This window comes from Melitaea cinxia, chromosome 3 (assembly GCF_905220565.1).
Source record: "Melitaea cinxia chromosome 3, ilMelCinx1.1, whole genome shotgun sequence".
NCBI classification, from domain to species: Eukaryota; Metazoa; Arthropoda; class Insecta; order Lepidoptera; family Nymphalidae; genus Melitaea; species Melitaea cinxia.
Genome location: NC_059396.1, coordinates 9750934 through 9771571, shown reverse-complemented (window position 1 = coordinate 9771571; position 20638 = coordinate 9750934). Strand labels below are relative to the sequence as shown.

Genomic DNA, 20638 nt, shown 5'->3' with positions numbered 1-20638 from the left:
ACGCAACGATAAATTTACGGTAATCCATGTTGAAGTTTTACTCAAATCTATCTGAAACATTTACTCACAACCGCCACAGCTGCATGTTTTTATCATATTGCGAGCACACAGCGCTTAAATACGCTTATAAAATTCGCCTACAAAACTACAAGACGTTAGTCGAAACTACAAAGCATTACGTGACTACGTTACTTACGCCTGCGGCGTTGTTACTTGTCCTTTAGTGTCTTAGTGCTCCCGCAGACATACAATTGTAAGTTGGCTGACTAAATCGCAGAGTATATTAATAGATATAGTGACATATGCTAGCCCGCACATCTCCAACTAATTAATTGGATACCGATCGCATCAGAATCGAAATTCACTTCCGATCGACGTACAATTAAAAAGTTGTCCAACTGTTCGTTAGCACGGTTACCTTATACAAGCTCGCTGACTATCCAACTTAGTTGGTCAGTCGCACGGCAAGATGGAAGACGACTACACGCGTGTGCGTGATTTCCCTACGCCCGGATCTTCTTCGATGGGTACGACGTCTGCGTCCCGATCAGTTGTTGCAAACAAAAAAGTAGAAGAACTTATAGATGAACCTTTATTTAAAAAAAACAGCATATTTTAGAAATAAAAAAGGACATGGGTTTCAAAAGTCCGTGGATATATATTAATTATATAAAAAAAAAATCCTTTCTTCAACGGCTATAGCGAGTCGGAAAGGTGTGTCCTGTTTGATTATTGCTGGCCCAATTAGATATTCGAGCTCATCAAAAGACGAAATACTTATTCTGTAGTATGAAAAAAATTTATCTGGATAGCATCCGAGTTTAGGATGGAATGTATGATGCTTCCCATATTCTAATCTATTACTTAATATAGGTGCAACCAAAATTTTCTCTATTGTTTTCGTCTGCTTTTATTAGAGCAATTAGACCGTTTTTTTCCGCATTTTCACTGATTAAATCGAATAGTCTGCGGCTAACCAACCAATAAAATAAAGTTGATCAACTAAATTGTAAAAGTACGCAAAGTAAAGTTGTTCGTTAGTCGGCCAACTTACAATTGTGTGTGCGGGAGCACTTAGTGAAACGGCAATTTCAGCAGGCGTCATCTATGCTCCATGGCAGGCGCTGTCGCTGGCATTGCAGGCCTTAAATGGAGCGTAGCCGTTTTACGTTTAGTTTACCGGAAAAAAAGTATAATTGTCAATGTCAGTTGCTGTCACAACAAGGATAGTATTTGGCAGTTTTTGCTTTGTCGATTGTCCGTATTAATTTTGTTATAAGGAAATACCTTCAAAAAGCATTATTTTAATTAAATATTTTTAGATATTAAAAATGAAACCAACTGTGGCTGCGGATGAAATGTTTCCTGAAGGAGTTGGACCCTATATGGATTTGGAAGAGGTAAGGGCCTACTATACACAATCGGGATCTAATTTATGGGGTTTGGGGGGAGAGGGGGCGAAGAGGGAGGGTTTTGTGTACTAGAATATAGGTATAGAAATTCACGAAATACCCAAAACCGAATCGGAGCACCCCACTGTCCACGTGATCTTGGTTTGCCCTATCCCCAGTGTTTTTTTGAAGCCGGAGCTAAGCGTTATTCTATCCTCAAAGGTGGTAGGTTTGTTGTATGGAAGTAAGTTTATAGCTACTATTCTATGCCTATGCTTTTTTATCACGCTAGTATCCTAAATCTTCTGTGCTTATTTAAAAATTCTGACTACCTATTGTCTAAATCTCTGACACCAGGTAAGTGCCTTAGTTGAGATGCAGCCCTGCTTAAAACATATGAAGCGTATAGCAAAGGAAGAGGACTAAAACCCCGAGAAATTAATAAAGGTTAATTTAGTTAAAACTGTAATTTGTAATTTAAACAAATTAAGTAAAGGTGCGGTAGTTGGTCACCACCCCGCCTGCCCAGCGTGGTGACTATGGGCAACACATGGGTTCATGCCATTTTTGGCGTGAACTTGTGGAGACCTATATCCAGCAGTGGACTGCAATAGGTTGAAGTGATGATGATGATGATGAGAAGTAAAGGTGCAACAGTACCTTACTTAGTTTTTGTAAGGTAGGTTTATATAAAATTTCTTTTTGGTTTAATTATTTTGCATTTTACAGGCAGGGGGCCCTTCCAACCTTCTAATGGACTTAGCTGCCAATGAAAAAGCTGTGCATGCTGATTTTTTCAATGGTAAGATTATTTATAATTTTAAGACTTCCATCAATCACACAATGTTTTTAGCAACTGTTTAACCCCCTACCCAAAACCTTGGTGATATTTGGTGAGGTTTTAGATTACCAACCCAGATATAACGTTTTTTTTTTTTTTTGTCAATAGTATATTGAAATTTTCAGAGTATTAAGTATTAACTTTTCAAGCATCACGTAATTAATGGACAACCCCTTATGTATGAATTCCCTTACGTATGTTATGAAATGTTTCTTTTTAACATATTTATTTATTTATTTATTACAGATTTTGAAGATTTATTTGATGATGATGATCTGAAATAGTATCTACATGTATAAATTAGTGTGATAAATATAAATTTATAATAATAATTAAGCAACAAAAAATTTGTTTTATTTTCCTCTCAGACATATGACTTAAATGGAGTTTTTAACTGTATCAACCACTATTTAGTAGATATCCTATACAAAAATTAAAAATATAGTTACTATCAGAAATTATTTTATCTTAGAATTCTTAGATCATTTAATATTTTAAGACAAAATTAAATCAACATTTGACACTATTATATTTTGGCGACGCGCTATCATAGCGCTGGCTGTTGTGGGTTCGATCCCTGCTCATTAGACATTTGTATTTACTATATAGATGTTTGTTGTGGTCTGGGCGTTTGTGCTTGTGTATTGTGTATCTGGACCTCCGACACAGGAGAAAATCCTACTGAGGGCAGCTGAGTGTAAAGCGTTTATTATTTATTTATATATTAATATGTGAAGCAAAAACTTTGTACCCCTTTTTATGAAAATTGCGCAGACGGAGGAGTATGAAAATTCGCACACATACTTTATATAGAGGAGTGCAGAATATCCAAGATTTTTATAAAACTATGCATAAAAATACATTAAATCGACACCAACAATTTATACTACGCTAATTCGACTTTTCGATAAGTTTGTTTTTTTAGTGCGAGCTTGATAAAATGTGATTTTTTTATGTAATAAAAAAAATGTGAAATTGCAATGTGTAAATTAACTATTAAAGATACCAAATTTCAAATAAGTTTCTTAATTAATATGAAAGGTATCACGTTTTTCCCTTTTATAAGCCTCTATTGTAAAGTTCACTTTTAAGAGTTAGCTTAGTATAAATTGCTGGTGTCGAAATCTACTATGTATTTGACACACACACATGCATGTATACTTTTTTGTTTATTATTATAGAAGTAGTCTTTGACAACAGAACATTAATAATGTTCAAACTTATAATTTAAATTAATTATGTTCGAATTTCGACCACTGGGCGACCACTAGTTTATAAGAATAAATCAGTGCAGCAGATCAAGGATCAGTGTGAGAGATTAGTTCATTGAGGAATTAGGTCGAGTTTATCATTTGAATAGAAAATGTACATTTTTATTTAAATCTATTTTATTTCTGTCTTTTAAACAATTCCAAATTAGTAAATTATAATTTTTTAAACTGGACAACTTCTTACTATAATTTTGAGATATTCTCATCTTGTGCAAGAGTTCATAGGTTACACTTTTCATTGTGAGATCAAGTTTTAAACATAAAAAAAGCTTTATTTTACCAGTATACAAAATACGTTATGGATGTAATATACATAAATCAAACACTAACAATAAACATGTGTAGCAAATTACTATTGAATAAAACATTTCTTAATGTTAGTGTCATCAGTAATTATACACAAAAAATATTTACAATAAAGGAAAATATAAAATGATCTTAAATTTATTTTTTTATAATGTCTTGTCAATAATTCAACATAACTAGAATCACTGAAAGGAATACAAAATTATCAGTATTCTGAATCCTATTTTGTGAGAAATATCAGATTCTTCACCAGATAAAAATATTAGTTTCATTAAAAATATAAGAAACATTTCATATGGAGATTCAATTTATGTTTCTTTTTAATTGCTTGTTGCTTAAGAGGAAAACCATTACAAACTAAGAATTGATTAATATAATATGCCTACATTTAACTAAAAAAATAATACATAACACAATATTTTATATGATTGCACAGAAATCATAAACACAACCTTCTTAAATGTTTATCAAATATTAATTATGATATGTACAGACATTTTTGCAATCAGGATGCTTGTGAAAGATTACTGATGACATAATATAACAGTTGCATTTATATACAATATAAAGGATTCATCCTCGCGAATTTTTACCAACAATTCATATTGTGGTCAAAAAATAAATTGCAAACTCTTAAAATTTGACCCCTAATATACAATACAAATATTATAGTGATAGAAAATGGATACAGGTGAATTAACTAAAGCTGGTTTTAATTTCAAACTTATTACAATAATAATAAAAATATGTTGATGTTAGTAGTGAATGTACCAGCTTTGGATAATTGACCTACACAGCGTGTAGCTAAACATCTACATCGCTGCTGTCTTCACTATAGTCATTTCCCTCTGCTTCCTGTTCGTCCGCCTCAACTTCACCTTCAAGAGTATCTTCTTCATCTCCAACATCTTCAATATCCTCTTCATCGAGTATATCAGATAGTGTGTTATTTACTCCTCTGCCCATTTCTGTAAGGTAAAACAGGCCCTTAGGGCTTAGCACCATTTGGATTCATAGGTTGTGAATAGAAATATCCACTGTTTGTTATATATTTCTGTTCACAATTATTATTTTTTTGATAGTGAAAGAGAAAAGTATATTATATCTATTGGATAGTGTTATACGTCAGATAACTTTATCAGCAACTGAAAAATAAAACAAGATCAAATGTAATTTAATTGCAATTTCAAACTGTATCATAAAGTTAGTGTATTTAGAATTAACATTTTAGATTGCTAAGAACATTGGCTTTGGAAAAATAAACCTAGGAATCTATCAGATCAATCATTGATTCATCAAATGATATTTACACAAAAATTAATGCAAAAAATAAATAATTGTTTGCTCGCAAACGAAAAAGGATGACTAACTGTGCCGAAGGGTAACGCTCTGCGTTATGCGGTATAATACAACGTAGGTCGACGAAAAAAGCGTCAAGTAAAAACGCATTATTAGATATAACTCGAAAAGTAGTTGTTAGATCTCAAATAAATTTAAATGGGACCAAATGACACACACCAGCTTTCGATTAAATTAAAAATTATCAAAATCGGTACACCCAGTCAAAAGTTCTGAAGTAACATACATAAAAAAATACAGTCGAATTGAGAACCTCCTCCTTTTTTGGAAGTCGGTTAAAAATAGTAATTATATAAAATGGATTTTAGCATAACAGTGTTAGACACTGCAGCCGCCAGCAGTGTTGACGTAGGGAAAAGTTTAAATCAAAAAGGAAGATAAGGATTGGATTTGGATCGTGGAGCACGATAATAGAATGGGATTTTATCACTGTGTAGACCGAGTATGTAACGAGTGTGTAACGAGTGCTGCTTAGTTGAGTACAAAAATGATGCGATAATATTTACGTAGACTACGAATAAAAAATATCAGAAAATTATGTAGTTGCATTTTATTAAAGACTGTCCTGCGTAACATGCAATTAGTAGTCATTTGCATAGTCAAAAATGGGTAATAGAGATGGAGAGACATCAATTTGTAAAATATTAAAGTTGAGTGTGGAACACATTTTTTGCCGATCACGTTGACATGAAGCATCTGTGACAAGTTGGTATTTTTGTTTTACAATGAGTTTTTAATTTAATCGCAATCTAAATTTGCATAACAAAAGATTTTGGGGTATGTACAATCCCGGCGAGAAATTTATGGGGTTGGGAGGAAAAGGGGGGTCGGGGGGTGGGAGGGAGTGTGGGTTTTTCATCCCCCCGGACAACTATTTTCGTGTAAACCCCGTTGTTACAGGGATATCGTGGTTGAAGTTTTGAGGTTAAAATTAACCTACCACCTTTAAGGTTAGAGTAACGCTTGGCTCCGGCTTTAAAAAAAAAACACTCTAGGGGTAGGGCAGACCAAGACCACGTGGACAGTGGAGTGCTCCGATTTGGTTTTGGGTATTTTTCAAATTTCTATACCTATATTCTAGCACGCAATGTTACTAATTTTATTAGAATATTATGTCTGACGCGTTATTTTGTTCAAAAGTGTCTATTTGTCAGTCGTTAACCTTTTGACCGCCACACCTCAAATCCATTCCCGTGCCCTGTACGCCAAGGCATAAAATAAACTAAAATACCTACGAAAAAAATAGTGCTGCCAAGAGTCGTTATCGAGTACCACACAGTGGCTTGTTTTTGTTGGTTTTTATGCAATAAATGACTTCTTATATAATCTAGGAAGGTTTATTTTTCGATATTTTTATTGTCTTATCTTGCACTCGTTATATATACTTACAATAACATAAATAAAAAACAAACATTACAAAAATAATCGTAGTAAAGCACAACACTATTTTCTATCGCCATGACGTCATTGTCACGACTGGACGACTACGGCGCATCTGACCTACGGTTTTAAAACTCCCTAAGAGATGTGCTGTGTCGCACGCAAGGAAGCCGCACGCTTTATATCGATTTCGAATCGAATCCATATATTCATGAAAAGTAATTTTAAGAAATTAACCAAATTCAAATTTGTATTTTTTTTACCGAGTTCAAAAAAGGAGGAGGTTACTCAATTCGACCGTATATATATTATTTTTTTTTTTTATGTATGTTTGGCGATAACTTCGTCGTTTATGAACCAATTTTGATGATTATTTTTTGGTTGAAAGGTGTAGTACCATGATAAGGAAACCAGGATCTGATGATGGGATCCCAGAGAAATCGAGGGAAAGTCGAAAATCCGCATAACTTTTTACTGGGTGGCACCGGGTTTGATGATTTTTAATTCAATCAAAAGCCGATGTTTATCATGTAGTCACATTTAAATTTCATCGAGATCTGATTACAACTTTGTGAGTAATCTTTGATAATCCGTATTTACTTGACTATTTTTTCGTCTACCTACGTTGTATTACTTGTCATTATAATTGAAGTTGGTCTTTTTCGTTTGCCTGCAAACACAATTATTATCTTATTAGACAATTAATAACTAAAAAGGGAGTAATAAAAGTTAAATATTTAAAAAATCTACCTACACACCACTAAAAGGAAATTAATATAATCGGTACGGTCTGTGCCAGCCTTAGTAAAAAGAAATATTTACGTTAATTTTTTTTTTTTCGCTTAGGTAGCAAATAGTACTAAAACAGTACTGAGTAATACGCCTGCCATTTGATTTCACGACACCAAAGCCATGGGTCTCAGAAGAAAATCTTTTATGAGAGTGGTGGTTAAAGATGATATTGATGCTGCCAGATGATTTTGAGAATGAGAAAGAAAATCGTAATTTTGATCTTAACCTTAGATAAAAAAATGAAAAATAAAATAATATAAAACAATTTTATTTGTAATTGTAAATTAAAAAAAAAATCATCGACGCCTTCCAAAATGCGACGATGTTCTAAGGTATCGCTCATGTTGCACTGCACTATTAATATAATCGGTACGGTCTAATGCCAGCCTTAGTAAAAAGAAATATTTACGTTAAATATTTTTTTTTTTCGCTTAGGTAGCAAATAGTACTAAAACAGTCCTGAGTAATACGCCTGCCATTTGATTTCACGACACCAAAGCCATGGGTCTCAGAAGAAAATCTTTTATGAGAATGGTGGTTAAAGATGATATTGATGCTGCCAGATGATTTTGAGGATGAGAAAGAAAATCGTAATTTTGATCTTAACCTTAGATAAAAAAATGAAAAATAAAATAATATAAAACAATTTTATTTGTAATTGTAAATTTAAAAAAAAATCATCGACGCCTTCCAAAATGCGACGATGTTCTAAGGTATCGCTCATGTTGCACTGCACTAGTTTTCTTTCTATTCGCTTATGACGTCACCAGGCTGTCGTCTATACTTGACAACGGCGTGTAGAGAACAGATTAATGACTAAACGCTATGGATGCGCCCAATTTGAGATATCAGATTTATTATGACGATTTGATTGATTTTAGATGATTGATTTTTTTATTTATTTGCTATTTATGTGTTAGCTGATAGTTTTACGTTTTTTACATTTTGTTTTATTCAAATATCAAATTATTTATAGAAAATATAACACGTTCGAGTTCAATTTTGAATAGCTTAAAAAACATCTATACCATTTTGACTAGCCCGTTGGCGCAGTTTGTAGTGACCCTGCTTTCTACTCCGGGTATTGTGGGTTCGATTCCCACCCGAGTCTGGGTGTAATATATATTTATTTATATATGTATTATTTATATGAAAGTTTATCAAAAAAAAAATGTAGTTTTACCAGTCGGCTGTTATCTATAACAAAAGCATTAAGTTGCTTACTTTAGGAACAGATGACGGTGTGTGTATATTATAAATATTTATTTATTTCCTATTTATTTATACCTCTTGCGTCACATCCCTAGCAGTCAACTATAGACGACTTCGGCGTTTTGGACATAGCATTTACGTGGAATAAGAATGCATGTTTTTATTTCAATGTTTCTCAGTACGTGTAGCTCTAAAAGACTTGTTTTTTTATACTCGAATGTTGCAGGGATATTCTATTTTCAGAAATGTTGAATTAAATTACTAGAAATATTTTTTTAATAATTTTATTTAATATTTTTGTGGTCCGTGTTTTTTGTCACCTATAGACGTCGCTGGCGCACAGGACTCGCGAGCCCTTGTCAAGTATAGGTGACTATGGCGGTCAAAAGGTTAAAGGTCAGTTCGTATCGTATTTTGATCTTGCAGTAAAGATCGTTTTTACGTAAATTTGTTCGAAAATAACGCGTGATAATCGCAGTACGGGGCATGAGTACACTTACTGCAGCACCGGAATTAAGGTAGAGTCAGAAATAACAAAAATTTAATCTCCCAAAAAAATCTACCTATATTGTACATCATAGCCGATTTTGGTTTCTTATAAATCAATACTTAAACTGATATTTTTGGGGAAATACGATACTATAAGAAAAATGCAGAACCATTTAGTGTTTTAGCATTTCAAGTTTTAGTGTTATCATTTGAATTGTGCATAAATTCATAGGCCAACAGACACGTTTATGTGTTATCAATAAACCTGATGTTCTAGTATTTCACTGCCCTAATCCGTGGCGTAGCGTGGTTGTCGGCCGCCCGTGGCGGAAGAAAATGCGGCTGCAACGTGCCACATAAATTTCTAAATACATACTATAAATAAAGACGGTGACAGCACTGCTTTCACATATCAATACATCGATTACTAGTGACATGATTGTAAAATTTCTCCTTTGGGGCTGACTAAATAATAATCAGCACTTATAATTGATTGATTATTGTTATTTCGTTCGATACTTTGTGATTCTTCAAGTCATAATGCATATTTTTATTTTTGGAAAAAAAATAAGACCTTTTATTACCAATGCAACAAAAAATTAAATTGTTTGGAATATTATTAAAATATATTGTAATTAAAATTATTAAAATGGGATTTTAGTGTGCAATTTCTCCTTGGGGGAAGATATACGTATTAGTGCAAAAAAAGTGTTCTAGGCTGGGTGTACCTACATCCCTCGTAAGTGTCCACATTGCCTCGAAGAGCATATAAAGTCTTAAGACCCGTTTGTCATCACAGACACCTGATAGCAATTGTAGGTCATGCTTATTTTAGGAGCATTACTCCCATAATATGCGCAGCGTGATGGAACAAGCCATCAAATTTTCTTTTGGAGAAGAGGTTTTCCCCAGCAGAAGGACAGTTACAAACTGAATCAATTCAGTTTTAATTTCAATTGATAAATAAAATTTTATGTGATAAAAAACTTGGCATACTAACGTTCAACATAACTTTCTAATGACTTTGGTACCATACTTTTTACTTTTTCAATATCCTCTTCTGTACATTCACCTTTGTCTAAGCCTGGAATAAAAAAAAAAAAATTTATGTATACAATTAAATTAGAAATATGACTTGGATGATTTTGTCTGTGAGTCATCTTACCAAATAGAAGTCCCATCCTTTTCAATATATCAATATCATCATGTATTTGAAATCTTTTGTTAAAGTTAAACATATACTCTGTCCTGAAAATTGTAATAAAATAAATATATTATGTTATCTAAGTCACAGCAATAATAGTGATTGATAAGGAAAACATTAATCACTGTAATAATCACAACTGTACTGTTAAAGAAATAAGTCATGTATTTGATCAAATATTTTTATTTACATTTTTAGTACTGTACAGTGATTGCTGAAACGATTGTGGAGCATAAGCTATTGATAAGCTTTGTCAGCGAGAGGTAAAACAGTCCCTTTGTGCCTGTTTCGTCTGAACTAATAAACTATTACTATAGATTCAGAAGTGGCAGATAAGAAAAATTTACAAAAAAAAGTGTAAAATGCACTGATAGATTTGAATGGTAAAAAAGTAAAGCCCATCACACACTGTTAACAGTTACATGTTGTATATGTCACAAAGCTTTACCAGAAAGTGGTTAAACAGGCCCTTAATGAATAATTAATAATAAATATTTTATTATTGTTACTTACTTATCATTAGAGATACTGCAATCAATTAATGCTTTGTCACTTGTATTTACAACTATAAACGGTAGATGTATGGCTGATGAAGGCGAAGGTTTTATGCCTTTGTTTTCTGCGTCTTTATTTCTCTCTATTAAACTTTTAAATGAAATGTGCTGGAAAACAAAATATACAAAATATTTAAAAAAAAAATACGAGTATATATTTTGAAAACTACGAAATAATTAAACGATTCGCAGCTATCACGCAACTTTATCTATGGTCAAATGACTGATGATGAATAAAATGATTATGATGACTTAAAAAGACACTAAAATCAGTAGTAAAATGTGACGGAAGTCATGTCTAAATCGCTGTAGAGGCTTCGGATTTCAGCAGTCACAAACAGACGTAAACATTTTTATAACCAGATTTTTTTAAATTATACAATTGTTTTTGCTCGAAAACGAAAAAGAACCTACTTCAATTACATCGACAAGTAATACAACGTAGGTAGACAAAAAATAGTTAAGTAAATACGCGTTATTAAAGATTACTCAAAAATAATTGTGTTTGCTCGCAAACGAAAAAAAACCTACTTCAATTACATCGACGAGTAATACAACGTAGATCGACGAAAAAATAGTCAAGTAACTACGCGTTATCAAAGATAACTCAAAAAGTAGTTATCAGATCTCGATAAAATTTATATGTGACCACATGATAAACATTAGCTTTCGATTAAAATAAAAATGATCAAAATCGGTACACCCAGTAAAAAGTTATTGCGGATTTTCGAGAGTTTCCCTCGATTTCTCTGGGAACCCATCATCAGCTTATCACGGTACCAAACTAGGGATATCTCCTTTCCAACAAAAAAAAAGAATTATCAAAATCGGTACATCCAGTAGAAAGTTATGCGGTATAATAATACAACGTAGGTCGACGAAAAAAGCGTCAAGTAAAAACGCATTATTAGATATAACTCGAAAAGTAGTTGTGAGATCTCAAATAAATTTAAATGGGACTAATTGACACACACCACCTTTCGATTTAAAAAAAAAATTGTCGAAATCGGTCCACCCGGTGAAAAGTTCTGATGTAACATACATTAAAAAAAAATACAGTCGAATTGAGAACCTCCTCCTTTTTTGGAAGTCGGTTAAATAGTCATCAAATCTCGATAAAACAAGAATCATCAAAATAGGTACACCCATTAAAAAGTTATGAGGTTATAACACAACGTAGGTCGACAAAAAAATAGTCAAGTAAATACGCATTATTAGATATAACTCGAAAAGTACTTGTCAGATCTAAACTACATTTAAATGGGACCACCAACATGGGAAGCACCACCTTTCTATTAAAAAACGAATCATCGAAATTGGTTCCACCCAGTAAAAGTTCAAAGGTACCATACATAAAAAAAAAACAGTCGCATTGAGAACCTCTTTCTTTTTTTGAAGTCGGTTAAAAAGACGGCGAAATAATTGATTTAGTCCTGCAGTTGAACATTTCTTTGAACTGCTCCACTAAACCCAAAATATCGAAAAATGAAAACAATATTTACAAGTACGGTTAAACAGTGAGCACTTCTTGTCATTCAAGTATAAATCACATTTTATTTAGTAAAAATAATTGCCAGATAAATTGTTATCTTTAGTTATTTTTAACCGCCTTCCAAAAAAGGAGGAGGTTCTCAATTCGACTGTATTTTTTTTTTTTTTTTATGTATGTTACATCAGAACTTTTGACCGGGTAGACCGATTTCGACAAACTTTGTTTTAATCGAAAGGTGGTGTGTGCCAATTGGTCCCATTTAAATTTATTTGAGATCTAACAACTACTTTTCGAGTTATATCTAATAATGCGTTTTTACTTGACGCTTTTTTCGTCGACCTACGTTGTATTATACCGCATAACTTTTTACTGGATGTACCGATTTTGATAATTCTTTTTTTGTTGGAAAGGGGATATCCCTAGTTTGGTACCATGATAAGGAAACCAGGATCTGATGATGGAATCCCAGATAAATCGAGGGAAACTCTCGAAAATTCGCAATAACTTTTTACTGGGTGTACCGATTTTGATAATTTTTAATTTAATCAAAAGCTGATGTTTATCATGTGGTCACATATAAATTTTATCGAGATCTGATAACTACTTTTTGAGTAACCTTTGATAACGCGTAGTTACTTGACTATTTTTTCGTCGATCTACGTTGTATTACTCTTCGATGTAATTGAAGTCGGTTTTTTTCGTTTGCAAGCAAACACAATTGTTAAAAATATTGACATAGGATAAGAATTTTATAAATTGTATAAAATTTACCTGTAATATTAGTTCTTGTAATTGTTGCGTTTTCTTCTGTATTTGTTCAAGTTTTGTTTGCTTTTCCTTTTCTAATGCTGTACATTCTTGTACAGAATTAGTTGGAAGTCCAAGCCACCGGATCTCCTTTTTCTCTTTTGATATAATATTCATTGCCATTAATACATTTAAAGCGTCGTATACTCTTCTCCTTATGTTCTTTTGATCATATTGCTGTAAAGGTTAGATTTTCTGAGTTACATTTTAACTAAGCATTACTTCCTATTTAAAGTTATGCTTAAAAAAACATTATAAATTAAAATATATATAAGCCGTTTTCTGTACCTCTGAGAGATTTAGAAAAAAATGGCATTATTTATAGGATAACGCAAAATTTGCAGCACGAAATTGGACGCGGTTTTCATAATATTTGTATTACATCTACATGTTTTTATCTGTTTTTTATTTTAAATAGCCATTGACATTTTTTAAACAGTCAATAATTCTATTTATCAGGGATTGTTCATTGAATTTAAACGAAAACAACCCTAAAATTCACCGGCAAACATATCATACTTAAAAATAAAACTTACAGCTGTTTTTATTAATAACTAGCTGTGCCCGTAGCTACAAAAAAAATCTAAAATAAAAGTAGCCTAAGTTACTCCTTATTACATCAGCTATCTGCCAATTAAAGTTCCGTCAAAATAGGCTCGGCCGTTTCTGAGATTAGCCGGAATAGACAGACAGACAAAAATTGCATATGCTTTTAGTAAAAAGCAGTTATTTTGATATAAGACAGACAGATAATCTGCGTTTCCGTCACGTCAATAATTTCCAGAAATATCTCACGCTTTTCAAGCTATATTCAAATATGGCGCTTTTTAATCTCATGAGTGGCAACACTGACGCACATATGCCAGGACGTCGGCTGATTAAAAACTGAGAGTATACCGAGCAGTAAAGTATGGTTAAAAAGAAAAAAAAAGAGTGTGCTTTAGACCACACAGCTGAACTAAAACTTCTTTCTCTTCATTCAACTAAGAAAATTTATTTATCCACGACTCTTCACAATTTGATGTAATTAGAAAATTGGCAAAGATGCAAGATTCTTGCCGCTGGTCGTTTATCCATTTTAAAAAATTAAAATAAAAAAGGTCCACAATCCATTCAATTTGGATATACTCGTACATAATACACATTTTTATTTTTCATGTACGAGGGGCGGCTGATAATTTCTGAGCCTGAGGTACTTGCAGTCATACTATTTACTCATTTGCCCACTATATAGTGAAGTTTCACTTCATTAGCTTCATTTACGACCTATTATGACCTACTACTACATAGTCATAAGTAATCAGGGGGGTATTCATCCCAATTGGCCTACCCGGCAGCTGTGGTATGTTATACGGGTACGCGACCCCGGCTCCCCGAGCTGCTGCTGTCACAACCGTTCCCATCCAAGGCAGTAGTATCTCTTCCTTTGCCCACTCTCAAAAACCAAATTGTTCCTTTCCCGACTTCCTTTCAGTGGCTCCGTTCTGTTCAACACAAAGTCTATCTCGGTGGGGAAGACAACTTACAGCAGATATGCAACGAGAAAGACGGACCCGGCGGGATAGCAAGGCCTTGTGGAAAGCTAAGGGCGATGATAGAGGGCGTAGAGTTACCATCGGCCAGACACATCATCGGACCCCTTCTCTGGTCGTATCGGTCTTCCTGTTCCACTGGAACAAGAAGGGGGAAGACGAGTGTGTGCACCTGCGTTTGCGCACACGTTTGCGCACACGTTTGTGCACCTAAATATTTCCTGCGCATTTGACTGCTCTCGGGAAATTGATTCCGAGTTCTAAAGCCCCATGGTGATAGGTCGAAGTAGACAGGTTCGATTTGATGCAGACCGGGCTTTGTCTGGGACCTGCACACGGGCGGCTCCAGGGGTTTCTAGAGTATGTGGTTGCTCTGCTTCTGACTTAGGAAGACAGAGGTAGTTCGACAGCACCTGGACTGAAGCAGCCCTATTCAGGGAAGCACTGCTTTCCCTGCTTAGCCTGGGAGGGGGCTAGAAAAGGTGCCCCAAAAATTGCTCTCCCTACCACTTGAGGACGGTAGCAGCCGCGGCTACCTCTGCATCGATAAATTTGCAATCGGCGTCGCAACTAGAACATAAAAACATCAAATATGACTTATGGCGCGTGGAACGTGCGTACACTCTTTGATCGCGATATGAATATCTGAACGGAAAACCGTCATTGTTGCCCGAGAACTTCTTCGCTACGATGTAGATGTGGCTACCCTCAGCGAGACACATGTAGCGGAAGAAAGGGAACTGGTGAAGCACGGTAGCGGGTACACTTTCTTTTGGAAAGGACTCGCTGCCTCAGAACCGCGAGGCTCGGGTGTTGGATTTGCGATCAAAAATAGGTTTGTCAAGCAACTCTAAGAGTGTCCAGTTCACATCTCGGCAATAAGAAATATCTTAATGTCATCGGCGTCTATGCGCCTACCTTAGACAAGTCTAATGACAATAAAGATGAGTTCTATGAGGAACTTGCAAAATGCATCAAGAGTGAGGCCTAGATAGCCGATTCTTCTGTTGGGCGATTTTAATACCACAATTTGACGGGACTACGATGCATGGCCCAAGGTCTTGGGTAAGCACGGGGTCGGGTGCATGAACAGCAACGGACAGCTTTTACCGAGTCTTTGTGCACAGTTCCAACTTGCCATCACGAGTAAAATTTTCAGGCTTCCCACTAAATATAAGAACACCTGGATTTAATTGATTACGCTATCATACGACAACGAGATTTTTCCCAGGTCCTAGTCACCCGCGCAATGCGTAGTGCCCATTGCTGGACCCATCACAGGCTTGTTGTTATTAAGCTGTATCTCCGACTCCAGCGTCCCCATCGATTTGGAAAGCCTAAGCCTCCACCTTTCGACCGAAGCTTTCGCCTAAACTTCAACCTAAGTGCTCGCACTTTCGCCACTGGATTACCATCCCTCAGCAAAAACACTTTTCGAGTCGATTGCGACTGGCGTACTCTATCTTCTCATACTATACTACTCTATAGAATATCTAGAGACCACTGCATCTACTTTAGGTCAAAAAGTCCGAAAGTCCGAGGACTGGTTCGATGAGAATGATGAAGCCCTGATGGCGGCGATTGGTAAACACCGCTGAACCGAACACTGACCTTCAGTGCGCGTTGGGTTCCAAAAATGCTCACGAATTTTTTGACTTGTGCAAGGATAATTTGGAAGAAATTTGCACCCGTATTGTCACCGTTGATGAAACGTGGATCCGACAATATGTCCCAGAATCAAAACAGGAGTCAATTAAATAGATAGAGAAGGAAGGAAAAGCAGCCGAAGAAGTTCAAGGTGAAAAAATCGGCTTCCAAACTCATGGCTACCATTTTTTGGAATTGCAAAGGAGTTTGTTTATAGACTACTTAAAAAAAAAAAACAACAAACAATGCAGAGTATTATGCTGGGCTTATAAAAAAAATTCGCGAAGCCATTCTCGAAAAAAGAAGAGGCAAAATCGGCAAAGGAATTTTGTACATTGCGAGACAAGCCTTGTGAGAAACTGGCTTCTTGACCCACCCTCCCTATAATCCAGACCTGGCGCCTAGCGATTATTTTTATATTTAAAAATTTTAAAAAAGATCGACGGGGACGAATGTTTGTGAATGATGAAGAGATGAAGGCGGCTGTTAATGGACATTTTTATATACATAGTCATTCATTCCATTTCATAACATAGCCAAAGACGCGGGTTACTTTTTATCAGGGATACAAGCCCTCTATAAAAATAGGTTCATTGAAGTTCAGGGAGACTTATATTGGATAGTTGTGTTTGCTGGCAAACGAAAAAACCGACTTCAATTGCATCGATAAGTAATACAACGTAAGTAGACAAAATATAGGCGGAGCGGTCACAGCCATGGATTGTACCTGTTGCGCTGGCGGTTGCGGGTACGATCCCCGCACATGACAAACATTTGTATTGGCCATACAGGTGTTTGTGCAGTCTTAGTGGGTCTCCCCACCGTGCCTCGGAGAGCACGTTAAGCCGTCGGTCTAAGCTCAGAACTTTTCAGCTACATATTATTACACTTGACCATTGTATACAAAGTTTAAATTCAAAATAGTATGTATATAACCAAACTATTATGTACTTTGTATTTATTATAAATTGGTCAAATTAAGACCATTTAATGACTGTTAAAATTCACTTAGTTTTTTTTGTTTGAATTTAAATAAATGAAGTACTTAGGTATAATATTGCCATACAAAAATGATACATACTTGGCTATCAGCAGAACCGTGCATTCCAGCTGCAAATTCTAGTACTAATTCATCTGCAACTTCGTTATATGACGTAAAACCTTTATTTCTGACTTTCTCACAAACTTTCATTGAAAAATGTCTTAAGCCTTTACCAACTTTATCTGCGTGTTTACGTCTCTTTGTAGTGCTGAAAATTAATAAAGATTATTTTAAATCTGAGATCAAATTATTAAATAAAATATTGCAATTTCTTATAACTTTAGACGCAGTGAAAGATAAGTAGCTGCTAGTTATAGAAGTTTTTTTAAATAGTCATAAACTTTTTAAATATTATAAAGAGGTAATTCATTTATTTATAAAATACAATCATTTAAACAAGGTCTTTGCAATATTTCCTTTTAGTGTTTGACGTTTTAATAAACAAAAATGATTATAGGCTATAAATTGTCACTTTATAACTAGCTGGAGCAAAACAATAATGACAACATGAATCTGTGAAGCTTATTTAACGTTAGCAAATATTTAGCAGTCTGGTTTTACATCACTGAAAGTAGAATATATATGAATATCACAAATTATATAATACTGGAAATATTGTAAATAAGAGTTTTGACATTTAGAGTATCTCAAAATCTTGCCTTCAAGAAGTGTGTTTAATTAAAAGGTTAAGGCTACAAAAAGTCAAACTATGACTAGAAACAGTTGCAGGAATAGTTACCATCAATGTTTTCCAATTTTGATAACCATGAAATTATGACTAGTCTTGATGTAATACATTTATCTAAAGAATGGTTTATGCTGTTTTGATAGTCACATGACTATTACTTATTTTAATTAACAAAGAATTTGGTGCAGTTGTTTGAAAGATATGCGCTTTCATACATTGCGGCTATTCATCTTTAAATATATGTATATAAACACTTACTATTCTGCAGGCGGGTCATTATCAGAGTCGTGTCTTCTCCGCGAAGCATGTGACATACTTGTCAGTAAGGAAGGCTTGTTCTCAGCAACAATCTCTGCAGAATTTGGTTCTGGGACAACAGGTATAAGTCCTTTGCTATCTACAAACTTATCTACAGGCTCTGATTTTGCCAAAATGGGAACCAATTCTGGTAAACGCTCTAACACGTTAAGCTCAGTCAATTGTTTTTGATTGTTTACCTATAAAAAAATATACATTGTTTCACAACATCTTAAACTAATTTTACTCTCTTTATTGTAGTAATACTTACAACTTCAGTTTTTTGCGATTTTGTCTCTGTTTTAGGTGTAATCTTTTGTAGACGAGCCAAAGTATCAACAGGTACTTGTACTAATTCTGAAATAATTTACTCAACAAATACATAAATGTGTATAAAATGTACCCATGGAACTCAAACAAATCCTAAGTTTGATTCATAATTTGACAAAGTATATTTTACTTATAACATCTAAGGAAAATATGATAAATTAAGTGAATGAAAACATAACAGTCAAGATAGTTGAATATTAATTACTTTTATTTAAACAATAATATATAGTTATTAGACATCAATAAGTGGAAAAGAATAATTATATGAACTGAACTTTTTACAAAAGTTGACTTACTTGAAGCACACTTAATCCCACTTATTTTAATAGGTTGATATACAGGAGTCTGAAAAAATTATACTATACTTAGTGAAAACAGCAATAAAAATAATACATAGTACTATTTAATAAGTGTTCCAGCACCACATTTTATTGCAAGCTTTAAGAATACTAAAAATTATTTTAAGTCTTAAACAGACATCTTTTACATAGGAAAAGAGAATTACTATGCTTTAACACAGTGTTTGTTATAATTTAAATCTTTTAGTACCTGATTATTTCCCTCGCTAGCAGTAGATACTTTAATTACTTTCACAGGATTTTGTTTAATCTTTATTTGAGCAAGAGGTTGAGTGTTTGTATTTTGCACTACTTTAACCATTTGAGGCTGTCCTAAAACAAGGAATTTCCATTATTATACTGTTTTATATTATCTGTGTTTTAATAAATAAGTAAGCTAGTTAAATGAGGTAAATAAAAAATAATATATTATTCTGGAAATAGTATTTTTTCGAAAGCCTAAATTGTTTCGACGCCGAAAACAATGAAATGGTTATTCTTTCTCGTAAACCTATGATAAATTTACTTGGCAAGACTAAGAGAAAATATGAAAATAAAATAACGAAATCGACGAAATTAGCGTCACTACTTACTAACCATTGGCGTCATGTATTAGGAAATTTACTATACTAGTATTCTGGGACATCGTCGTAGTCCTTCTTCAAATAGGGCATCCATTTACAAATCTCACTAGGGTATCTCTAAGAAATACAGAAATGAAAATAAACTATCTCAAGCTCAAATAGCATGGTCAAAATGGCGACAATATTTAGGATAAGTTTGAAGGTCAGAAATCGTAATAGTCAATGTTCTATAAAATGAACCACCTATAGTCATCTAGCTTCGGTCAATATCTCACTTTATTATTGGCATTAGTTTAAACTACAAGATACAAAACAAGCACGCAAAGAAAACATTGACAATTTAGCGCCGGCCTCACAATTTACCAGCTGATTGGATGACGCTGTTCACGTGTACTCAAAACCAGAAACCCCCGCCGGATTTATTTCCGGAAAAGGCGCGAAACGGACAGTGACATCTGTGATCTAGCGAAGGGTAAATTTAATTCTAAAGCACAATCTACAGATAGTTATTAAGTTGACTATGGTATTTCTTATATCTATTTGAAAGAAGTACAAGTACTATTAAAAATGTAAAAGATCTAGATAAAATTAAGTAACTTGAGATTTTTTTTTAAACCAAATTAAACGATACTTAGATCAAAAGCAAAATTAGTAAAGTTTTCTCAATAATCTCAACTATCGAGCAGCATACGAACTAGGGAATTAGAGAAAACTGACGTATTCTACATCGCGCTATCAAAGTTATCAAAGTGATTGAGTATACATATATATATACAAGAACCCGACAACAACCTTCGGGGCGTTAGCTCACCAGACACAACTCCCGTCTGGTTGAAGGATCCTCCCTTTTCAATGGTGGACGAGGGACTTCACACCATTTTCCTCACGCTCCTCCAAAAATAAATTTCGAGTTATTGAAAAGAAACAAAAAAGTAAAGTAGTTCCCTTTCAATATTTAGGATTCAAATATGAGATAATTCGAAATAGATATAAATTACATATAACTTATAATGCTTTATGTATAAAACCAAAATCAAGTTTTATAACAATAACTACATTTTTTTATTATCGAAAATATATCT

The 20638-nt window shown here is 34.0% G+C and overlaps 2 protein-coding genes across 3 annotated transcripts; one reads left to right on the top strand and one right to left on the bottom strand.

The window, feature by feature from the left end:
• Nucleotides 1-1184: 1184 nt before the first annotated feature.
• Nucleotides 1185-2686, top strand: LOC123669428 (COP9 signalosome complex subunit 9). 2 transcript variants are annotated; one of them, XM_045603034.1, is made up of 4 exons: nucleotides 1185-1250; nucleotides 1323-1400; nucleotides 2121-2193; nucleotides 2479-2686. In XM_045603034.1, the coding sequence occupies exons 1-4, from the start codon at nucleotides 1203-1205 to the stop codon at nucleotides 2514-2516; spliced, it is 237 nt and encodes a 78-aa protein (XP_045458990.1). In that variant the 5' UTR covers nucleotides 1185-1202; the 3' UTR covers nucleotides 2517-2686. The 2 variants fall into 2 exon arrangements, with proteins under 2 accessions (XP_045458990.1, XP_045458991.1); XM_045603035.1 differs by having other exon boundaries at nucleotides 1212-1257.
• Nucleotides 2687-3602: 916 nt separating this feature from the next.
• LOC123669429 (transcription factor Dp-1) lies at nucleotides 3603-20024 on the bottom strand. Its single transcript, XM_045603036.1, has 11 exons — nucleotides 19570-20024; nucleotides 19184-19305; nucleotides 18931-18979; nucleotides 18576-18661; nucleotides 18266-18504; nucleotides 17359-17527; nucleotides 13063-13275; nucleotides 10759-10907; nucleotides 10207-10289; nucleotides 10042-10125; nucleotides 3603-4777 (listed from the first exon to the last, which is right to left on the bottom strand). The coding sequence occupies exons 1-11, from the start codon at nucleotides 19616-19618 to the stop codon at nucleotides 4614-4616; spliced, it is 1407 nt and encodes a 468-aa protein (XP_045458992.1). The 5' UTR covers nucleotides 19619-20024; the 3' UTR covers nucleotides 3603-4613.
• Between the last annotated feature and the right edge of the window lie 614 nt (nucleotides 20025-20638).